The 23,254-nt window shown below is 45.4% G+C and overlaps 1 protein-coding gene across 3 annotated transcripts in view; it reads left to right on the forward strand.

Moving 5' to 3' along the window:
- Nucleotides 1-19,173: 19,173 nt before the first annotated feature.
- The window catches only part of LARS2 (leucyl-tRNA synthetase 2, mitochondrial), a 105,318-nt gene continuing 101,237 nt past the window's right edge, over nt 19,174-23,254 (forward strand). The window contains exons 1-3 of one of the 3 annotated variants that reach the window (XM_048838845.2): nt 20,239-20,311; nt 22,256-22,383; nt 22,899-23,145. In XM_048838845.2, coding sequence (XP_048694802.2) covers nt 22,921-23,145 — 225 coding nt within the window. In that variant the 5' untranslated portion in view covers nt 20,239-20,311; nt 22,256-22,383; nt 22,899-22,920. Of the gene's footprint in view, nt 19,252-20,206; nt 20,312-22,255; nt 22,384-22,898; nt 23,146-23,254 lie in introns of those variants that run through there. The other 2 variants (XM_075125681.1, XM_048838846.2) reach the window with 2 other exon arrangements.

Below are 23,254 nucleotides of genomic sequence, written 5' to 3' on the forward strand. Positions count from 1 at the left end.
CCATAATTTCACGAATGTCAAGATTTCCCTGCATTTTGAGCTACAAGCAGAACATGGGCTGCAGATTTTATAACATTTAATCCTGCAAATGAGGTGTTAATTGGTATTAAGAGGGAGCATTGAAACAGTAATAGTCCAGAATGTTTAAGCCTCTCTCTAATTAGCTAACTCTCAGGGATCAGGAAGATTTCTGTCAAATAGCAATAGAATAAATATTACAGCTATATGAAATCTAACACCTAAAATTGTTAAATTTCTGAGTAATAGGTGTAACTGAGTGCCTGTCCATGCAGATATCATGCAAAGAAAATAGATCCCTTTGATAATAACAGATGCATATTAGAAATAAAATTAGTAAAAATAATGGACAACAATTAAGTTATATCATCAGAGATAATTAAGGCATCCAAATTTGAACTCCCTGATGATTGTCCTTGCTTCCTTTTTAAAAATAATCAACCAAAACCCACTCTTGAAAAAGGATTTAATACAGCAAGCAATGTTAACATGGATGCAAGGTAACTGTAACTGCACAGGCAGCTGGAGCTGATTTTAGTATCAGAGGTTTCCAAACTGCCATGTACACAAAATAGTAAAATGTGATTTTTTTGTTTGAAAGTAAGCTGGATCTGGTTATCCACAGATAACCAGACACCACATCTGAAATAATTTTTGGCTGGTTCCATAAATGTTTCCTTTACAAATATTTCTCTTGCCCAGTGGGCATGACTTAGACCTCATTCCTGCAATGAGCATGGGATAGGCACCATCTATCTTCAGCGAAGCTCTGTGTGGGCACAGGGTTCCTCCCACATGGAGCTTGTCCAGAGTCACTGTGGTCTGAAAAAATGTAAACACGCAAGAACCGTAGGTTTAAAAGGACACAGCAGGCATGTTCCCCTAGCACACCAGTGAGGTCTGGCTTCCCAGTGCCCTCAGCAGCGAACTACCTACTAGACCACACCAAACACAGGACAATAGGGGCGGGATCCACAAAGAGACTCTTGACACTGAGCATTGCAATACCTGGAAAATCACAAAAAGAAGCTTTGCGGATTGCAATGCTAATGGTAATGGCACTGTCTGTGCTAGATGGCTGGCTGATCTGTATATGGCCAGACAACACATATGCATACTATTACTTTTAAATCCATTAATTGCCTTAAACAACAAAGATCATAAGATTCTGATGATGATACACAACTCTTCACCTCATTAAACTCAGCCAGTCCATTTGCACTGCTGTCTCCAGCACCCTGATGGGTGGGTTGCTCGGGGTTTTCTTTTGAATATGATGCTTCAAAAGAGAGACTTCAGAGAAGAAGCAGAGAGGGGAGAGCTATGTTTCCAAGATGAACATTGCTAATACATGAAAAATATATGGCGAAATGCCTGAATCACATGGTGATGGCTGCTTTAAAAAATTGGTTAGCATCATAGTAATATAAAATATGGAACATAACCTTAGTCCATCTGCCTGCCAGACCAGGACTTCAGTCTCCATGATTGGAAATTCAACACTTTAAACAAGTATTAAAAACACCTTGCTTTTTAAAGATTAAAAATAATAAATGCAGAACTTTGTAAAACAAAGATCTAATTTGGCTCGCTACTGTGTGTAACTAGCTCTGTACAACAACTAAGTTGTACCAGTACATGTGATGGGGTCTATCAAGCCTTCTCTGCCCCCTGCTGGACCCTGACACTTCTCTTCCAAGAAATAGTCACTCAGACCAGATGACTAACAAGACAGCCCTCCAGAGCAGTGGTTCTCAACCAGGGTTATGGGTACTCCTGGGAGTATGCAGAAGTCTTCAAAGGGGTACTGAACTCATCTAAATTAGTGTTTCTCAGTTTGTGGGTTGCAGCCTCCACGGGAGTAAAGGGATGGGTTTAGTGGGCTTGTAAGTGCAGGGCCAGCAGTGGGGGGCAGCAAGCAGGGCAATTGCCTCGGGCACCAGGCCACAGGAGCCCCCACAAAGCTAAGTTACATGCTTGTTGGCTGGGGCTCAGGCTTCAAACAAGGCTCACAAGTGTAAAACAGGCTCAAGTATCACACTGATATGTAAGTACAATATTTATATTCCAATCCATTTATCTTATAATTATATGGGGAAAATGAGAAAGTAAGCAATTTTTCAGTAATAGTGACTGTGACACTTTTATATTTTATGTCTGATTTTGTAAGCAAGTAGTTTTTAAGTGAGGTGAAACTTGGGGTACACAAGACAAATCAGACTCCTGAAAGGGTACAGTAGTCTGGAAAGGCTGAGAGGCCTAGAAGGGACAGGAGAAAATACTGACCAGTCAAGAACCAACAGACCAGTTAAGAAGGTTTGCTTGCATTTGCTCAGGGGCAGAGCTAGGTGACACTGGGACAGAAGAGGAACACCCCAGGGTGAGCCCTTGCCCAGCAACTAAGTGCTTGCATTTTGAAAGGATTTTTTCCCCCTCTTTCTTTAAAGGTGCAGACAGTTGAATCCCGAGTTGCTATTTTGGTACTTGATTGTTTAGAGCAGACTGAGGCGTGTGAGCCGCAAGTGGTCTTTAATATGTCTCCTGTGGCTCTTTGCTGCACATGATACTAAAACATTGTGTGATTAAATTATTAACCAGCCTAAGTTATTAACCAATCCGAATGCTTTTACTATGTTGTTAACCAATTGTAGTTGATAAAATAGTATTTGGCCAGTCATTTTGCTGTGAGAATAATAAATAATAATAATTATATAGCTAAATATTTCCCATCATACTGTTTAAATATGAATATATAGTAAATGACGCAATTAATTCACACTACTGTGGCTCTTTTACGTAATGTTGATCACTAATATGGATCCTGAACCACTGAAGTCTGAGTATCACTGGTTTAGAGACTGACACCAAGTTCATGGTATGGACTCCCCTGCTTGAAGCAGGGGTCCAAACCTTGCAGACTTGGATGTGCCTGCAGTACCGTGTGTGGCCCTGAAGGGGGCTCTACAGAGCAGGCAGGCCTCTCAGAGTGCCTTAGAAGAAAATGACATAGATGGAAAATGCAGGGTAGATTGCTTTGCTCTAAAGCTGGATCGTTGAAGAATAATAGAAGTGAAAATGTATTGATTTTGCCATCTTTTCCCTGCCCACACACCCACCTACTCACAAACTTTACTTTATTCTGACTCAGTAAGAAGCAGTTAACTGTTATAGATATTCCTCTCATGCTTTTTTCTGCTGCTTGAGACATGTTGAACATTATGGGTGAAATTCACTCCTGTGCAAAGCTCCAGCACAAACTATGGCCCACTTAATCCCTCAGGACAGGATTCAGGTGTGACTTAAGTAGTGCCCGGAATCAGGCTCTATCTCCCCAAGGCTACTGAAGCCAAACGGGGAGATTTTAGGCCGCTAGAAGTCCAGCGGTGCAGCAGGGCTAAGGCACCTGCCCCGCCTTGGCTCCACTCCCGGAAGCGACCTGCATGTCCCTGTGGCCCTGAGGGGGAAGCGGGAGGTGTCTCTGTGCGCTGCCCCCGCACCAAGCGCCGACTCCGCAGCTCCCATTGGCCAGGGACAGGATAATCTGAAGCACTTAAGTCAACACCTGAGGGAGCAGCCTCTCCAGGAAGGTGATCTCACATTAGACAGATGCTTAGATGTGCAGCAGAAGGATCAAGAAAAAGGATGAAAGCCCTAAGAGGCACAAAACCCCCAGAAGTACATGCAATGAGCAGGGGCGCTGGGGTGCAGTAGCACCCCCTGGTGTGAAGTGGTTTCCATCATCTACAGGGTTTACAGTTTTGTTCAATATCTTTCAGCACCCCCATTACACATATGGTTCCAACACCCCTGGCAGTGAGACAAGAGCAAAGGAGAGCAGTTGGCCAGAGTGCCATGCCCAGAATGAGATGCATTTACTGTGGGAGACAGCATGAGCTGGTAAAGAGAAGTGCCCTGCAGTAGGACAGCATTGCAAGGAAATTTGAACCATTTGAGCAATGTGTGCATGAGCAGAGGAACATAGGCGCCAACTTTCCCCAACACGACCTCCCCGCCCCGACTCCACCCCTGACCCGCCTCCTCCCGCCCCTGCCACGCCCCCCTTTTTTAACCCCTTCCCCAAATCCCCGCCCCAGCCCCACCTCTTCCCCAAGTGGACCGCTTTCCCCCTCCCTCCCAGCGCTTGCCACTGTGAAATGGCTCTTTTGCGGCAGCAAGCGCTGGGAGCTAGGGGGAGAAGCATGGAAGGTGCGCTCGGGGAGGAGGCGGAGGCAGAGGTGAGCTGGGGCAGGGAGCTGCCGGTTGGTGCAGAGCACCTACCAATTTTTCCCCATGGGTGCTCCAGCCCTGGAGCACCCACGGAGTTGGCGCCTATGCAAAGGAAGGTCTCCTAAAGATTATCAGACTTGTACAAGAGGGGATGGCACATCAGACAGTGGTGATGACATCATGACTCTCTTCTAGAGTCCAAGAGCATGTCAGGTTAAGGCTGTCAGGGTAGGAAAGCAACAGCAGGAGCAGCAAGTTTGTATAATTGTTGGTGGTGCCCAGAACGGGCCCAAGTCCTCCCACCCCTCCTCCCACACACACCTGCCTTGTAAGCCGATATATATTTTTTTAAATAATGTAAAAATGTGAGGGCTCTGGGGTGGGGCTGGGGATGAGGGATTTGGGTGTGGGAGGGGCTTGGGCAGAGGATTGGGGTGCAGGGGTGAGGGCTGCAGGGGGAGCCGGGGATGAGGGGTTCATGGTGCAGGAGGGGGCTCAGGGCTGGGGCAGAGGGTTGGGGTGCGGGGGGGTGAGGGCTCTGGCTGGGGGTGTGGGCTCTGGGGTGGGGCAGAGCTGGGGATGAGGAGTTTGGGGTGCATGCAGGCTGCCCCTGGCTCTGGCCAGAGAGGACTCCCCACAGTCCTCTCCCCACCGGCAGCAGCGAGTTCTGGGAGAGGGGCCCCGCTTTCCCACCAGCAGCAAACTCACCTCACACCGCTGTCACTGCATGTGCTCCTAGGGCCCCTATCAGGTCCAGGAAGCCCCCTCACCTCCACTACGGTAGGTGCCGGAGGGGGCTGCCATCACGTGTGCGTCTCCTGCCCTGCTGCTGCCTCTCACTGTAGCCTCAATGGGGGTGGGAGATGGAGCTGCCCCTTGCCCAGTGTGGGGCAGGAGCGATGACTGCAGGCAGGGGGGCCCCCTGTGCTGGTGGAGGGTCCTGCCGGAAAAGGGAAGGGCCCATCTGAGATGGAAGGGCAGGGTCAGTGGTTGGGGGGCACTAGGACCCTGCGGCAGCAGTTGATGCCAGGAGCCAGCAGAGCAGAGCAAAGCAGCTGCCCGCTGCCCAGGCAGGGAGGGATGCTCAGGGGAGGCACACAGGGGCGGCAGGTCAGGGCCAGGGGAGAGACCTGGCCCCTAACATTGGTGGAGCCAGGGTCCCGTGCCTGAATATTGCAGGAGCACGGGCACCACAGGCCCATAAAACTCTCCGCCCCTGAGCAACAGTGGACAATACCAACCTCCAAGCATGCAACAATGCTAACAGGGAAATGTCCCATGAGATTTCAGCTGGATAGTGAGGCCTCTGGCAATGTGATTCCTTGGGGTGAATTGCACTTGAACACACTCGATACAAACAGCAGGCACAATCTACCGATGTACAATGAGAACATAATGCAGCCCATAGGAAAATGTGACTTAGTAACTAACCTGAATAACAACAGATGGGACCAACTGACGGTGGTGGTGGTGGACGGTAAGCACCACAGCCCTCTCTGGGGGAATACAGCGATACAAGCCTGGGATGTGATCAAAGTGCAGCATCAGTAGGGTGACCATATTTCCCAAAGGGAAAATGGGACACCACCCGGAGCTGTTCCAAGTCACTTGCCCAAGCCCCCCTCACCACCCCATGCGCGAGGCTAGGGTCTCTGGAACCCTGCCTGCCCTCCTGCACGAGCACAGCCTCCCCCTTCAAGCGGCTGGCATCGTGGCTTGCCCCCCTACACGTTCCACTGCACGCCACTTTTTTGACAAAAGTGAGCATTTGTCCCATTTGCTCTTGATCAGTTGGCAAGAGCAAATGGGACAAACGCCCACTTTTGACAAAAAAGTCAGGACAGCTGGGACAGAGCTTAAAAAAGGGACTGTCCCGGCCGAAACAGGACGTATAGTCTCCCTAAGAATCAGAATTTTATAGCTTGCAGTGCAAGAAGCAAAATGGATAATGGAAACAATTTAAAAAGCATATAAGGATGTCACAGGCGACAGGTGCCTCGAAGGAAAGCTTAGCCTGGAAGTAGACCTCACGGTGAAACCTGTGTGCTTACCATGAAGAAAAATTCCAGTGGCACTAAATAATCCAGTTTGCAAGGAGCTCAAAAGTCTGCAGAGCAGGAGTATCATAGCACCTGTAGAGGCCAGTACAGCCTGGGTAAGCAGCATGGTGTGGTAAAGAAACCAACAGGCACATTATACATCTGCATAGACCCAAAGCCACTGATGCAGGCATTGAACAGCTGCCACTATCAACTGCCCACAACTGATGACATCTTGCCTGAACTTTTCAAAGCCAAAGTCTTTATGATCTGTGATGTGAGGAATGGGTTTGGGCACGTAAGCCTAGATAAAGAGTCCAACCTGCTGACAACCTTTGCTGACACCATTTGTTCGCGACAGACGGCTGCACATACTGATGGGCATAAGCCCAGCACCAGAGGTTTTCCAGAGGACACTCACCCAAGTACTGGAAGGACTGCCTGGGGTGAAAATAATTGCAGGTGATATTCTCACTGTAGGTGAAGGGAGCAATGATACCGTAGCTGAACGGGACTGACAGAAAACTGAAAGCTTTGCCACAGCAATGCAGGGACAATAACAAAAAATTGTGGAAAAAATTGTGACTCAAACAGTGTAAGGTGACACACACTGGATGTCTGCTCACAGCACATCCCAAACATCAAGACAGTCAAAGACATGCCAGTTCCAGTGGATGTTAAAGGGGTACAGCACTCAGGAATGAAACATTTTCCATCCCAGTTCTGGCCACACCTGGCTGCACCAGTGAAACGCTTACGTCAGCTCACAAGGCAAGATGTGGAGTGGGTCTGGGCAGGTCCCCAACAGCAAGCATTTGACAACAAGTGGTAATGATTTCCCCTGTCCTGAAGTTCTACCAGCCAGGAGAGCATACTGACAGTGTGATGCATCAGAGAAAGCACTGGGTGTAGCTCTTTTGCAGGAGTAGCCAGTTGCTTATGCCATAAGAATCCTCTCAGAAACTGACTGCAGTATGTCCAAACAGGAAAAGAGCTTCTGGCTGTAATATTTGGAGTGGACCGATTCCATCAGTACACCTATGGCCACCCAGTAAGAGTGCAATCAGACCCCTAGAGACAATCATGGCAAAGCCCCTTCTTAGTGCTCCAAAGAGATTGCAGCGCATGTTGATGCATCTCAATGCTACCAGGTGGAGATCAGATCCAGCCCAGGATGATTACTGTTGTTAGCTGACACTGTGAGCAAGGCATATGTACCCAGTATCAGCGAGTTGGGGGAAGGGAATCAGGACATTGAATCCATTCACATGCTGTACTATCTCCCGGTTTCAAGAGCAAAGCTGGTAGAACTCAAAGAGGCCACAGAAAAGGGCATCCCACAACAGGCAGTTGAGATCTATACTAGCTATGTGGCCAGAAGACAAGAGCCAGCTACCAGTAGGAGCAAAGTCATATTTTTCAAATCAAAGATAAGCTGAGTGTGCAGGATAGAATCATATTTTGAGGACAGAGAGATGTTGTCCCCACCTCATTACATAAGGATGTCATGCAAAAATATGTACTGCAGACTTGGGCATTGACAGCTGACTTAGACGGGCTCCAGAGCGTGTTTACTGAGCGGGAATGAACACACAGCTCTGCTTCTTGATAGAAGGGTGTGACACCAGCCAGTCGTGTGATTACCACCAGCAGAAAGACTCTGTTACCACATGAGCTGTCCACCTGAACATGGGAAAAGGTGAGAGCGGACTTTACCTTCAAGGAAAAGCAGTACTTGATTACAGTGGATGACTAATCAAATTTCTGGGAGGTTGGTGCCCTGTGTGATACACGAAGCAAGTCAATGATTGGCAAATTGAAGGAACATTTTGTGAGATATGACATTCCGGACACTGTATTCACCAACAACGGACTCCAGTTTGCCCCAGAAAAATTAAAGTAATTTGCATGCAAATGGGAGTTTGACAACCACATCACCTCCCCAGCATACCCACAGAGTAATGGTAAGGTGGAAGCAGGTGTGTAAATAGCTAAGAGACTGTTACACAAGGCTGTTTCTTCTGGTTCAGATTCTTTGTTAGCATTTTGGCACCTAGGAACACCCCATTACTGGGGTTCCAAAACAGGCTGGTGCAGGCACTGCTGGGACAAAGGACCAACCCTGCTATCAGTGAGGGGAGACCTGTTGTAGCCAGATGGATGAGGACGCTGAGGAGAGGAGATGGCCAACAATCAGAGAAAGCAGGTATCGTTAGTGCTGCGGAGTGTTGCTGATGCTACGGCATCGTTACTGCTACACAGCCTTTGGTTCACACTGTTAGTTATACCGAGGGCTCCAGCAAGGCCTGCAGCACGTACTAGAATACAACAGGTCAGCCCTGGAGTCAGGCACTCCTGTGAGGATTCAGCCTTTAGAGAGACGCCAGAGAGAGCGGACTAAAGGAGTGGTGAGGGGTGCAGTGGCACCCAGGTCATTCGAGGTGACTGCAAGAGGGATAAGTGATCCAAAGGAGCAGAAGACACTTATGAGCCAGCGGACACAACACCGAGAGAGAACCTACAGAGAGACAGAGAACCATCCAGAAGCCAACCCCACAGGGATGGAGAAGACTCCACAGAGAGATAGTTTGCTGGCCTCTGAGTCAGGTGACAGGAAGACATAGGCCACTTCTGGTGTGGTCATGGTTGAGGAGACCAAACTATCTCAAAGATTATGTAACCAAACCAGCTGAGTCTGTGGTAAAGATGAGACTCCAACTCAGCTGTGTGCTAGCAACCTCTGGCTGAAGGGACATGGGGTGGGGGTCTGAGCATCAATTATTTGTTCCTAATGTTTATATTTAAGATGTTTGTAAAAACAGTAAGATGTATCATGATCAGTGAAACTGGAGTGAGGTGATTTTTATCTAATTTCTCTGTTTGCATGCCATGAAACACCAGCAGGACAGTGGGGTGGGAGGAGGTATTGTTTCATATTCTCTGTGTATATATAAAGTCTGCTGCAGTTTCCACGGTATGCATCCGATGAAGTGAGCTGTAGCTCACGAAAGCTCATGCTCAAATAAATTGGTTAGTCTCTAAGGTGCCACAAGTACTCCTTTTCTTATAGCCCATCACAGTACTTCTGAGGATCTGGGCCTTAGTGTCTTCCATATTAATCAACAGCAATAGCAAAGTCCTGAGTAGTTATCATGGCACTTCTATTTTACAGGGTCAAAACTCTAGTTGGGGGTAGGGTTTGTGGTTTTTTACATTTATTTTATTAATTCAGTTCATTTTTTTAAAATAGGAAAAAAGGAAAATACACACACACACACTTAAATAGTAGAGAGCCTGGGATATTATTGAAAATTATGGAAAATGTTCAGGAAACATGCTACTGGTACATTCCTTAATTTTTGTGAGACTGAGTAGAAGAAATATGTTAGAGTTCCTAGCCAGCAGCTGTGTAGCTCAAAAAGAGAAGTGCATTTTTATGATTTTTCTCAGGTTATGCAAGGCTGCAAAGCTCTGTTTGCTTGACCCCCTTTTCTCTATATGGAAGCAGTGATATAATTAAGTTTCTCTCCGAGTCAGAAGTTTGGTAGTAAATTATTTCACAGGGCCTAATTTTAGGCTTTTTTCTTCAGGATTACACAGAATTTACACTAATTTGTTCATTAACATTTTAATGAACAAATTAGTGTGTGTGTGTATTTTCCTTTTTTCCTGTTTTATGTGCTTTTGTTATATTATGCAAGAAATGAGGTAGCTTCATTTGTTTCTCGGCTAACTTTCCTTTCCATCAGAATCTGCAGGTAGTATGCAGGAGAAGGAGAAATCTTGCTCTAGATACTGTTCTTCTTGGATGCGGAAATTGTGTCAGAGAGGTTAAGTGATTAGCTGAAGCCCCCAAAGGAAGCTTGTATCACAGATGGGATTAGAACTCAGGAATGCCTAGGCCCCTGTTCTTAGACTCCCACAGTGGTAACTGCTGCAGTGGTTATTCATGGGGTTCATTGCTGACAATGGATCTCACTGGAAGAAATTTTAGTTTTGATGCAAAAGAATTAAAATGTTAAGTGGCTGTGGAATAAGTCCTGTAGCATTAAGTGGTGTTGTGCATGCCCAGCATTAAATAACAGTTAATATCTTGGATTTTCATGAATTAACATGCACTCAGTAATGTAATTGTCCCTAAGGTTAAAACAGGCTTTCATGAGACGACTGTATTTCCTGTTATCTCTTGAAGTGTTTGTCTCTGAGTTGTCCTCAGTTCACCCATAGATTTAATTTGGGTTTTCAGATGATCTTGGTTAACTTCATTTGACCTTGGCTGGCCTTCCTTTTGTTACAATTTGCAGATAGTTAAATGGGCTAAGATAAGAATTGAACTAATGGATAATAAAGAGGTTTATGCTGTGCGTAGGGACTGAGCTCCCTTTTAAGTCTCTATTGTTGATGTAAGATGTCCTCTATATTCTTGTATATGATACAATAGCTATGTCATTGTATGCCTATACTGAATGTTATTGGCTTGTTCTCAGCTGTACTTAGTTAGAATCACACTGTGTGCAATGCCCAAAGATAGATGGTAGGGGGAAACAGTCCTTGTTCCTTATTTTTACTGTTTTCTTCAAGGTATAGAATAGTGGTTGCCAACTGAAAGTACATGGGCAAGACTTGGCAGCCTTGTGTGATTCTAAGAACATCCACCCTGTTCCTCAGCATCTTCCTTCCCACCACAGAGAAGAACTTGGGATTCCAGCTGTGTCTGTGTCAGACACTGAAAGAAGTTTCTCCAGATGGCATTGTTGCATAGTCTGGTGAGAAGTGGAATCTTGGATGCTCCAAATGGGGTCCATTCCTCCAAACACTTTGGGCTGGATTCACAAAGAAATTTAGGCATGGTGACATTCAGCATCACCATGCCTAACTCTTAGGTGCCTAGAACATCACTGGGATTCACAAAGCCTGAATTCATTGCCTAGGCTCCCTGTACAACAAATGGAGAGAAATAGGCACCTTCAGCCATGTCTACATCACAGATGCACAGCTACAGTTCTGCAGCTGTGCCGCTGTAGTGTAGATGATTCCCACATCTACAGAAAGTTTTTCTTCCATCACTGTAGTTAATCTACCTCTCCAAGAGGTGGTAGTTAGTTTGATAGAAGAATCCTTTTATCTACCTACCTAGTCTACCTTGGGAGTTAAGTTGACTTAAATATGTTGCCCAGGGCATGAAATTTTGCACAGCCGTGAGCAATATAGCTAGGTTGATCTAACTTTTAGGTGTAGACCAGGTCATAGAATGGATTCTCAAAAATCAGCGTTGTAGGAAGCACTTCACCTAAGGTAGCCAATGAGAGATGCCAAGCTGAGTGGTTTGTGCTAAGCACCGCCCTTCTCTCAGATATAGATGCTAAATCACGGCTGCAGGAAGGTGCCTCCCTCTGATTGGGATTCTCAGCTGGAAACCCTCTCTTGGCAGTGGAGGAGGCAAAGGCGCTCCCTCAGATCTCTTAGCCGAGTCTAGTGGTTATCACATTTTTTTTGGTGGCCTTAGAGAGCAACCACCAACTCTTGCTGGTGGCTGCTCTGACAATTTTTCTACCACTTTGGGGGCCACGCCATCCCTGGGAAGGTGGGTTGGGAATTCACCAACTGCCTGTGGAGTCCCAGGTTCCTCTGGCGCTGTGCATACCCGCTCCATGTGTGTCCCGAGGCGTGGCCTGGAGCCTCCGAGGAGGCTCTGTTGTGCAGGGCATGGATCCCTGCAAGCAGCGCCAGCAAACACCAAGCAAACATCCAGGATTAACAGCTGGGTGAGGCCGGAAGGGGCCAATGATTTGACCCCCCAACAATCTCCGTCCAGGAAGCTGTCGTGGGTGCCAAATAATCCGCTGGTGGCCGCATTTGAGAAACACTACTCACTTGGGATGTGGGAAACCCCTGGTTCAAGTCCCCCTTCTGCCTGATGAGGCAGAAGGATTTGAACAGGGATCTACTACCTCTCAGAAGAGTGCGCTAACCACAGGGCTATGAGATAGTCAGATGTGGGGTGGGGACTCAGTCTTTTCCATTGAAGGTGTTCCACAGTGAACAAATAATGAAAGAATCATTGGGCAAAACAGGGAAAGAGTTTGTAGCCTGGTAATTAGAGCACTCACGAGGGAGGTAGAAGACTCAGGATCCAGTCACCCTGCTCCAAAGACTTTTTAAATTATATATTCAGCGTGGGAACAGCTTCCACAGGAGAGACTGAGGGAGCCCCACATCAGAACATTCCATAACTGATGGTTAGGGCACTCCCTTGAGAGTGGCAGATCCCAGTTCAAATCCCTTCTCATTGCGGTGAGGGGTGACTTGACCCAGGGGTCTCCCACATCCCAAGTAAGTACCCTAAACACTTGCCTAAAAGTTATGAGCGAGCTTCTTCTCCACCCAACGCCATTTAGTGTAAGCTCAGCTATAGGGGCCCAGCCTGAAAGGCAAACTCTGAGCATGCTTACCAGATTGGGCCCACAAGCGAGTTAGGCAGGGGAATGCCCATCTTTCCCCGTTCATGATCTCTCCAGGGCTTAGGCATCTGGATGCTTGGTGTGGGGCCACAGCAGGAAGGCCCAGTGGCAGAAACAAAGGTGCCTGGGCTCTATGAATCCCAGCGGGACCTAATTCTGGGATTTAGATGCCTAAAGTGGCAGTTAGGTGCCTAAATCTTTTTGTGAATCTAACCCTTACTACAAAGCAAAGTTCTCATTGTAGTAAGCACCACTCAACGCAGTAAATGTTTGCAGGACTGGGCAATTGTATGTGCAGAATGTTTATCAGGCTATCATCTGAAATTTAGATGATAAAGCAACAAATAATAATACTGCTGTGTTTTGTTTTCACATCTTCCCCTAATAAATTAACAGAAGAGTTGTAATTGTATCTAACGTAAAAGCATATTTGTAGAACCCTGCAAATATCAATTTTTTTGGATCAGATGTGGACACAAATTTTGTATCTGCACATGGCTCTACATATTTGTTTAGCACATAGCTCTTCCATAAGCATTTTAAAGGGCGATTCGATTAGTTCAGTGTTATTCCAGATTATCTCTTGCTATAAGCAAATGAAATATATAAGTAGATTTTCAGAAAGAGAAAAATGATTTTTCCTGCAATGAATGGATTAAAAAGATAAGACAAAAGTCTGTCTAAGTGATTGGCTGTAATCTTGATGACAAGCTTGGAAAAAATATAGGTCAGTATATTTCAGGAAAAATACTTCTAAAAACAGTTTTAAGACATTCATGTGTTTAAAAAACACACCAAAAATTCTGTATAAAAACTGGTTGTGGTTTGACATTTTTAAAATGTTTCTTATAGCTTAGTAGCACACACAACACCCTCTGAGTTAGAGCCAGATTTTCCCACTCTTACTCATTCTGAATAGTACCTTCTCTGTGGGTAATCCTCTTAAAATGAATGGAACTACTCACAGAGTAAGGTTGTACTCAGTGTGAGTGAGGGAGGCAAAATCTGTCTCTCAGTTGCTGCCAATATATTAAGTTGAAAACCAGATAAAGAACCAGAGTCTAATAACTTTACACTAAATAGCACTTTACCTCACAAGTAGTCTCGTTGACTTTGGTGGAGTAAGGTCAATTAAGAGTGTTGGAATCTGGACACAACTAAAGTTACTTTCATTCAGTTTACCTTCCTATTTAATCTAGCCCCTCTTTAAATTAATACATTTGTCCTGCTCTACTCAAAGAGATTATTTCTATGTATTTTTGCCCTTCTATAAGAGCCATTGTCTTCTGATCATTCCCGCATTGGAGGGCTGCTTTTACAAATGATGGGTCCAGTACTGTATATCTTGTTTGCTACTCCTAGTGACTTTGGGCCTCACACTGATAACAGTTACTGAGCTCCAATCTAGACAGCTACGTAGAAGATTGTTAACATGAAAGTTCCTTGAAAGTTACACTTTCAAAGCAACTTAAGCAGCTGTGGCCCCTAATGCTGGTTATTTTTCACAAAAAAACCCTAATGTACATCATTTTAAGGTTTGCCTTGATGCTGGATCCCAATAGTGGAATGTGCCAACTGTTCTCAGACAGCTGATTGATACCTGACAATCTGCAGCTGATTTGAAAATTCACATAGTGACACTGTAACTTATTCATGCAAAGATTTGGGATGGAAAAAGCTGTTGAGAAACTCCAGTTACCATCACTTAAGAAGAGCCAGGCAGAGGCAATGGACTCAGTTTGCTTCTCCTTACACTGTGATAAATCAGGCATAATTCCAATGGACCTTAATGGAATTACATTCATGTAAGAAAGGGTAGAATCAGACCCGTGCTTATTTCATTTTCTGTGGCACAGAGGTTATAATTGAAGTATATTTGATAGATGTACACAGCAAAGCTGAAGGCTTATATCTGGTAAAAATTATTTTTAATGATGTAAGACACCCAGATGTACAAAGAAATAACAGATCACCCAGCTCTAAGCACTGTATTACATAACCAGAAGTTCATTTTACTCCACTTGAACACAAGGGTAAAAAATACAGTCAATGGTTGCCAGCAGCTAACGGGTGCAATCAACAGAAAAAAGTATTTCTTGTTCCCTGTGCACACCCGTAGTAATTACAAACAATTATTAACTGACTTCTTTAGACAACTGGGTAAGATTTTATTTTCCAGCCCGAGATAGAATTAATTATGCTGCTTTTAGATTGTCTTTATGGACTTTTGTGTTTTCCTCATTAGTTCAGTTTTTTAATAAAACAATTACTAGCCCTATTTCTGGGCTATTGCCAGGCAAACACAAAGGAGATGTAGAAACTTTATAAAAATCCAGCTGTGTATTGCATAGTTAGATATATTTTACATATGCTGTGATAGGGCCCATTTGGATTCCTAATAAATATGATGGTAGCTTAGTTGCAGCAGTGCTTGAACTGTCCAGGCCCTGATCCTGCAAATGATTATGCATGTGCATATCTTTATTCAGGTAAGTAACTTACTTCCATGACACTATTCAAGTGTGTAAAGTTAAACACTTGCAGAAATGTTTGTAAGAGTGGGACCTAAAGATTTAGCATGGTTTGGGGACATGGTTAGGGTCCCATTTCCACTGCTAAAAGGAACTATAGTATAACTACCCAGACAAGGTGGTAGTTTAGCTGGGCTTTTAATGCCAGCATGTGTGATGGATTGTGTACATAATGTGTGATTTGTTTTTAAACTGTATTTAAAGCCACTAGTTACTATGGTGATTGGTACTAAGCAAGAAAACATATTTTTCAGTAATTTTCTGAAGACACTTTTTTGCCCCTCCCCTTCTGTCACTGGTGTCACAGTTCAGGGCATATACCCCTATATTCCCGCTCCATGGTCCAGCAAGGTCATCCACTCTAGGCTCCTCACCCATCACCTCTCTTGAGAGGAGACCCTGTCTCTCTCCCTCCTGACCTGGGTTTTTCCAGGTTCCCTGCTGTGAAGCCCTGGGGACAGCCAGGGCTATAAGTCATTTTGTTGTCAACTGCCTTCAGCATGAGGGAGTCTTGCCTGTTCCAGCTAGCTGTTAGCTCACTAACACAACCAGCCTGCCAGCCATTCAACCACTCTCTTCTGAATGACAACAGATACTGGTGGACAATAGATATACCTGAGTCCCTTTAAAATGTCCCCTCTTTGTATCACTGGATACCCGCAGAAATCCCAGATCCTCTGTTCCCAAAGGAACAGTGTAACCCAGTTTACCAGTTTTTCCTTAGACCACCGCTCTTCTGTCTCACACACGGCACCTGAGTTTGATTGTAGTAAAAACAAGGGCATTTAAGAAAGTATAAGGTTCAAGAAAGATTCAAATAGATCAAATGAGAGCAATGGAAATAAATGGTTACATACAAAACAAAATAATAAAATGGAAACTTGAGTCTACACTTATTACTAGGTACCTTTCCTATTTCATAAAGTAGATTCTCACCACAAAGTTCAGTCTTTTGCAGCGTTTGGTAGTGCCAGAAGCCAGGACCAAATTTTTCATGAAGCACCTCCTTCTCATTAAGGTACCTACCCCTCTAGTGAATGGATTACTTTTGGGGGAATTCTGCACCAAAAAAAAAATTCTGTGCCAAAAAATTAAAAATTCTGCACACAATATTCTAAAATTCTGCATATTTTGTTTGTTACAATAACACAATATAATCACACCAGTTTCAATTATTTTGGTAATTTATTTCAAAATACCTTTCAGCAAATATGTCTGTAACAATACAGACATTCAGGAAAAGTCTGTAACATACAGATTCAGGAAATGTGTTTTGACAAATAGATTCCGTACTAGGCATATTCATACAGAACTTTGAGTAATAATTCATTTAAACTACAATACAGAAACGTATTTCCCACATCTCTCAGGAGCAGTGCAAAGGTTTGGGGGAATTGGGGTAATGGAGGAGCTGAAGTAGAGGGAAGTAATTGCTGGGAAGAAGCCTGGGTGTGAACTTGAGTGTGTGGGTGGGAGAAGTATGGAACAGAGTTTTTTTTGTGGGGAGGGATTGTTAGGGAGCATCCCCCATGCAGATCCTGCCTGACCCCTAACCTCTCTCATTCAGTCTGGCACATCTGCCCCTGTCCCATGTGTTCTTGCACCCCCCACCCCAGCCACCCGCTCATCCCCATCTGGCCCTGCACCCCCACTCAGCCACCCATCCTCCCTACCCCTGCAGCCCCCACTCAGCCCCTGCCCCAGTGTGTCCCCCCACTAAGCCTTCTGAACCCCAGTCTGTGACCCCCCCTAGCAGCTCCATGCAGACAGTCCCCCCATATTCTGTGCCTCCTGATCTGGCCCCACGGGCAGGGCACTGTGAAGAACACAGCCTTTTCTCTTCCCTATCCACCTCTAGGAGCAGCTGCTCTGTTATGGTACCACAGCAGACCCTGATGGGTGAAAGATGTAATTGCAGCACCTCTCCAGCAGAATATATTTTCTGCAGAGAAAAAAAATTCTGTGCGAGAGATTAATTCTGCATGTGTGCAGTGATGCAGAATTCCCCCAGTGTCTTTCTCCATCCTGTGATATAGTGAATCAGTCTTTTGTCTTTATTCATAGACAGGGTGATCCCTTTTTACGTCCAAGTAGTTTCAGTGCTTATGCTTTGTTTTTGATGGTTTTCCATTGACTTTTCTGGGTTTATGAAACAGTGGACAGTTGAGTAATATATTATGTAATCAGCTAGCCAGGGCAGGGTGATAATTCCCTCCTGTTTGAATACGCCATCACCAAGACATATGATTCCCTGGTGATTCTCTTTCACTCCAGGACCATAAGGGCATAATTTTCTGTATAGTTACATTATTCCTTAAATATTACTTGTATACACATCTCACAATAAATTACGAGCTTTCAGTAGAGATCTCACATGCTATCCTTTATGGATAAATACCATGAAAGTGGTGTATTGGGTGTAGGAGTTTCTTGTAAGAACAGCAAACCCTTTGCCAGTTGGCACCAATGGGCCTCTATGTCACATCTTCCTACACAATGAGTTCCCCAGCAAGCCAACCTAAGTCGGCCAGCATCTGTACCTTGCTTACAATTTGAAGTAACAATATAATTGTCCACAGCCGTTAAGTTACCACACAACCCTTTCTAAGCAAGCACAAAGAAAAGGAGTACTTGTGGCACCTTAGAGACTAACCAATTTATTTGAGCATAAGCTTTCGTGAGCTACAGCTCACTTCATCGGCTGTAGCTCACGAAAGCTTATGCTCAAATAAATTGGTTAGTCTCTAAGGTGCCACAAGTACTCCTTTTCTTTTTGCGAATACAGACTAACACGGCTGTTACTCTGAAACCTAAGCAAGCACATTTATTCCTAAGGTAAAAAGTATTATGGCACTGTTGCCGGCACCCAGTGCCGAGAGGCAAAACAACAGCAGGGGTTTGTTACCCGGTGTGCGTCACCCAATAATCACAACAGGGTGGAGAAGCAGAAAAGTTTATTTGCAGCTGCAAACAAGGTACAGGGAGAATAGAATCTCAAATCCTGCACACAGAGCAGGAAGTTACACAGGCTTTTATACATCCTTTCTTCAGCATACTTATCCAATAGCAAGCTGCCCTAAATATCCATATAGCCAGCCAATACAGTTACCAGCTAGTTCCCTTGTTTTTTGTATCATTTGTTAAACTATACATAAAGCTGCTTTATTCAGCATTGTTCCTAAGGTAAAAAGTATTATGGCACCAACATATTAAAAACAATAAAAGAACATACACCACGTACTAATAAGCTTACTAGAGATCAGCCCAGCTCCAATCTTGGGTTCTGGTAGGATTCAGTCCTTCAAACCCTACCAAGGGGTTTTTCTGTGGTCATAAGTTCATAGCAGCTTTTGCTCAGAACAAGGAGTTCTATGTGTATGTTAGCCTTTCCATTATACAGCTGGGGTTTTTGATATCCAGAGACTGAATAGTTAATCAGCCAGACAATGGTTCTCTCCTTCAGAAGCTGGGTCAAGAAGTGGAAATTTGCATTTACCTCATCCCAGCTATTTCACAGGAAACCTGCTTCTCTTTGTCTCAAAAATTCATTCTTGTCTGGCACAGTCTTTCAAATAGTCCTTTGATGCTCATAACATTTCCCAGGATTTACTTTGGCCACATAGCTCCTTGAGAAAAGCTGTGTACAATTCCACATTAATACATGAACTTTGCATTTATCCAACAACGGACTCCACAGCTATTTAAACTTAATTCAGTAAGAGCGCCCAAAGCTACTGCAGGAAAGTGCCCTCTCTCTCACAACTAGATTTTGGATTAAAAACATCTAGCCAACTTTGAAAGGGGAGGGGTCCATATCTCCAAGGCAGCTGAGTTCAAAACAATGAGCAGAGCAGCGCTGGAGGGATTATGGGACACTTCCGAAGGCCAATTGATTGCTTTCTACGCTGCAATGTGTTTACACTGCCAGTACAGCGCTGGAGCCTCTGCGCTTTAAGGCTGACGACTCTCGTCAAGGTGGGTTCTTTTTGCAATGCTGCAACTGAGGAGTTTCTTCACTGTAAGTGGCTTGGCAGTGTGTACACCTTGGGAGTTACACCACAGAAAGCTGCTTTACTGCGCAGTAACTTGCCAGTGTAGACAAGGCCTTTGTGGGTAAAGTTTTGGGTGAAGGCTGAGGCTGGATCTTATTTTATTTAAGCATTCTGCCCCTGCATGGGTAAAAGAGCGCTGGGAGCAGGGCTTTGCTTTCTCCACGTTCCACCTGGGCACTATGAGGCCCCAGCATTTATTTTTAGAAAATAAATACAAGTACAAAATAAGGAGCAGAGGATTTTTTTAGGAGTTGGGTTTGACCATTAAACACCAAACGCAGCTGGCTGAGGGCCTGTCTTGTGAGACATTTTTTGTTCCAGTCCCACACCCCCGTGGCCCGTGTGATGCGAGACGAGGGGGTTTCCCCCGGTGGGGAGAACAACAAACACCCCAGGCTCTAGTCGCACGGAGGCAAGCCTGGTTCTGCAGGGGCTCAGCGTCTCTAGAGTTACACCCACGGAGCTACCTGCCGGCACGGAGCTTCCCGCCCGGGGCAGCCGGTGAGGCGGCTCAGGTGGCAGGTTCCGACGCGGCATTAGCTGGGGGTGGGGCGCGACTGCCCAGCGAGTGCAGCAGCGGGGGCCAGGCAGCAACACGCACCCCCGGCGCGCCCAGGGGATCAGCGGCCGGCGCACAGCAGGGGGCTCCGAGTCCTGACTGCCGCGTGGCCTTCCCCACGGCTTGGCGCGAGCCTGCACCTGGCGGGGCCCTGCCGCTGGATGCGGTTGGCTGGAGAGGCCACATGGGCACCCAACCCCCCAGCCCGCGCCGCCTCAGGGCCAGAGGCGACCTCAGAACCCCGCCCCTCCCTCATGGCCCCACCCTGCGGTCCGCCTCCTCTGGGGGGGGCGGGGCGAGCTGCGGGGGTGGGGGCGGTATCTGCGTTGGAGGCGGTAAAAACATGGCGGCGCCCAGTGTGAAAGCGGAAGCCAGCCGGAGCGCGTGAGGGGGGTGCACGCTAGACGCCGGGGCTCGCGCGCAGGTAACACGATCCTCTCTCGCTCTCTCTCTCTCACCCGCGCGCACAGGCGTGGCTCGCGACGACCCCCTCTTTCGGCATCGGCATAACGGCCCCGAGTTCATACCGCCCCCACGCGACCTTCCCCGTAACGGCCCCAACCGCCCCTGAGCCCCCGGCTCTCCCCATAATGACTTCCTGGCGAAACCATCGCCCAGCCTGTAGCAACTCCCTGTCTAGCACTGTGCAGCGAGTACTCCTCCTGCACCAAGCAGCCTCTATCGCAACAACTCTTTGCCCAAAGCACCCTAACCTAGACCCCCCCATAAGTACTCCCTCCCCAAAGCAGCTCAGTAGTTTGAGCATTGGCCTGCTAAGCCCAGTGTTGTGAGTTCAATCCTTGAGGGGGCCATTTAGGGATCTGGGGCAAAAATTGGGGATTGGTCCTGCTTTGAGCAGGGGTTTGGACTAGATGACCTCCTGAGGTCCCTTCCAACCCTGATATTCTATGATTCTAACCCCAGCACTGCCACCCCAACCTAGAACCTGCATAACTATTCCTTCCTTAACCTAGACCCCCCCCCCGATAACTTCCCCCTTCCCCAAAGCATCCTCCAATGTCAGCACTGCCACCCCAACCTAGAACCTCTATAACTATTCCTCCCCTAACCTAGAACCCTATAACTATTCCTTTATAAAGCATCTCCTAGCCTAGACCTCCCATAACTATCCTGCAAAGTGTCTTCCTCCCAGAACTCCTACCCCAACCTAGAATCCCCATAACTATACCTCCCCAAAGCATCCCCATCCCAGAACCCCCATCTGTAACCTAGAACCCCCAACCCTACCTTAGAACCCCCTTAACTACCACCCTAAGCATGTCCAAGCCACATCCTAACGCAGAACCTCCTATAACTACTTCCTCTCTAAAGCATACCACATCCCCTTCCATCACCACTCCGGTGACAAGCACTGCTGTGTAGCTAACTCCTCTCTCCCAAGCTGCTCACTCAGTACAATGTGCTCTCCCACATCAGCGCAGTACACGAAGAGTGGCTTCACAAGGTTTCATCCTTTTTTGTTCAGAATTGAATAAAGAGAAAATGACTTTCAATGATTTATTAATCATTATTATTTGTATTACACTGCAATAAAGTTATTCAGTTGGAGGGAACTTATGTTTTTAGTCCAATGAACGACTTAGAGACCCCACTGTAAGTTAAATCTTTCAGGGTCTTGATTCCATTCCACACAAATGGTTTGTCTCTTTTGATTGAAGGAGTCAACTACACTAGGTTCAGTGGGAGGAAGAAATTTGTGAAGCAGTAATGCTAAAGAAGACCACCCATGGGGATGAGAGGAGAAAATAGTTTGCAGTGCAACAGATCAGCAAAATGGCCTATATAGTTTTGAGCTGCACAGTTAGAGACCTCACATCGTGGGATGAGGTGGTGGTAATATACCACCTGGCTCTTATATATAGTGCTTTACAAAGGAAGTCAGTATCATTCTATCCATTTTATAGATGGGGAAACTGAGGCATGGGATGGTGAAATGACATGCCCAAAGTCATCTAGAAGGTCAGGAGAACCCAGATCTCTTGAGTCCAGTGCTCCCTAGCCATTTTCTATATAAAAAATTAAACTTCTAACTGAAATGTTATACCACTACAACTTTCAAAGGAAGACTTGGTCTAAGGATGGAGAAGAATTGGCATGCTGCAGGGGATATCAGCAGGAGCAATGGGATGAGATTAAAAAGGGAAATTTAGGATGAATCTCAGGAAGATCTTCCTGCCAGTGAGGTGCTTTTTTTAAATGTATTTTTTTAAGGCTGTGTAATATTCTCCTAATAGAAGTAGGAAAAGCTGCTAGCACTAGCAACAGTGCTATTGGGAACAATCCTGCATTGTTAGAGAGATGGACTAATAGGTCTTTACCATCTCTGACTTCTTTTTGTGATAACCAGATTGAGACTCCCCAAAGTGTGTGAAGAGAAGTTTCCATAACTTGCCCATTGTTTGAGAGAATTGGGGCTCATCATTATCATCTTTGTCTTGACTTGTTGAACCACATCCGAAACTGAAGAGTTTAATAGTGAGTTTTGCATCTAATCCTGTTCAGGGGAGTAACCAGAGAATGTCAATCTGAAATCTAGTGACCATAGTCCATCCCCTGATTTTTCAGCAGTTACAAACTAATTGACTATATTTGAGATAACTCCCACCTTCCCCTGCCCTCACTCCAAATAGCTATTAAAAAATTTTAATAACCTTTTTCAAATTGTGTCAGTTCAAATGTCTGTAATGTCAGGGGGGTTGATATTCATTTTCTGGGAGATTGTAGAATGATTTCATCCCTTTAAGAAATAATCTAATACTGCCAAACTAGTTTCATGTTGGTGCCCTTCCTAGGGCCAGAACCAGTTCTTTAAAGTTAAGTGCTTTAACAACCCACACTAGAAATAGAATGCAAGTACAATCGGAAATAAACAAATGTTGTTTAAACTGTGCTTAAAGTATGTTTCATTACAACAGAATTGTCATACACATTTCCACTGTAGTACTCATTGCTTGACCTTAGATTAAAAATTATGTTTTTGTATTTTTCAGAACAGCCATTGTATCCTAAAAAATGCAGTCTGCTTGGCAGAGATTTGGAGTTTGTTCTTCATGTCTGAAAAGGCAGCTAAATGACTTAATTAAATGGCAAAGGAGATTGATTCCAGGATGGATCAGATCTATTTACAGTGAGACGGGGAAGTGGGAAAGAGACTATGGATTGGAAACAAGAAAGAAAGTTGAGAAGTGGTGGCTTCCAAGAATGAAGGAACAGTTTTGCAAAACTTCAGAAACAGATGTAAGCATTTTGAAAAACTTGAAAAATTAATATTTGATTTTTTTTCTCAAGGTGAAATATTTTTCAGAGCATCAGTCTGGAGTACTTAATATAGATGTTTTAAACAGTG

Source organism: Caretta caretta, chromosome 2 (genome assembly GCF_965140235.1).
Source record: "Caretta caretta isolate rCarCar2 chromosome 2, rCarCar1.hap1, whole genome shotgun sequence".
NCBI classification, from domain to species: domain Eukaryota; kingdom Metazoa; phylum Chordata; order Testudines; family Cheloniidae; genus Caretta; species Caretta caretta.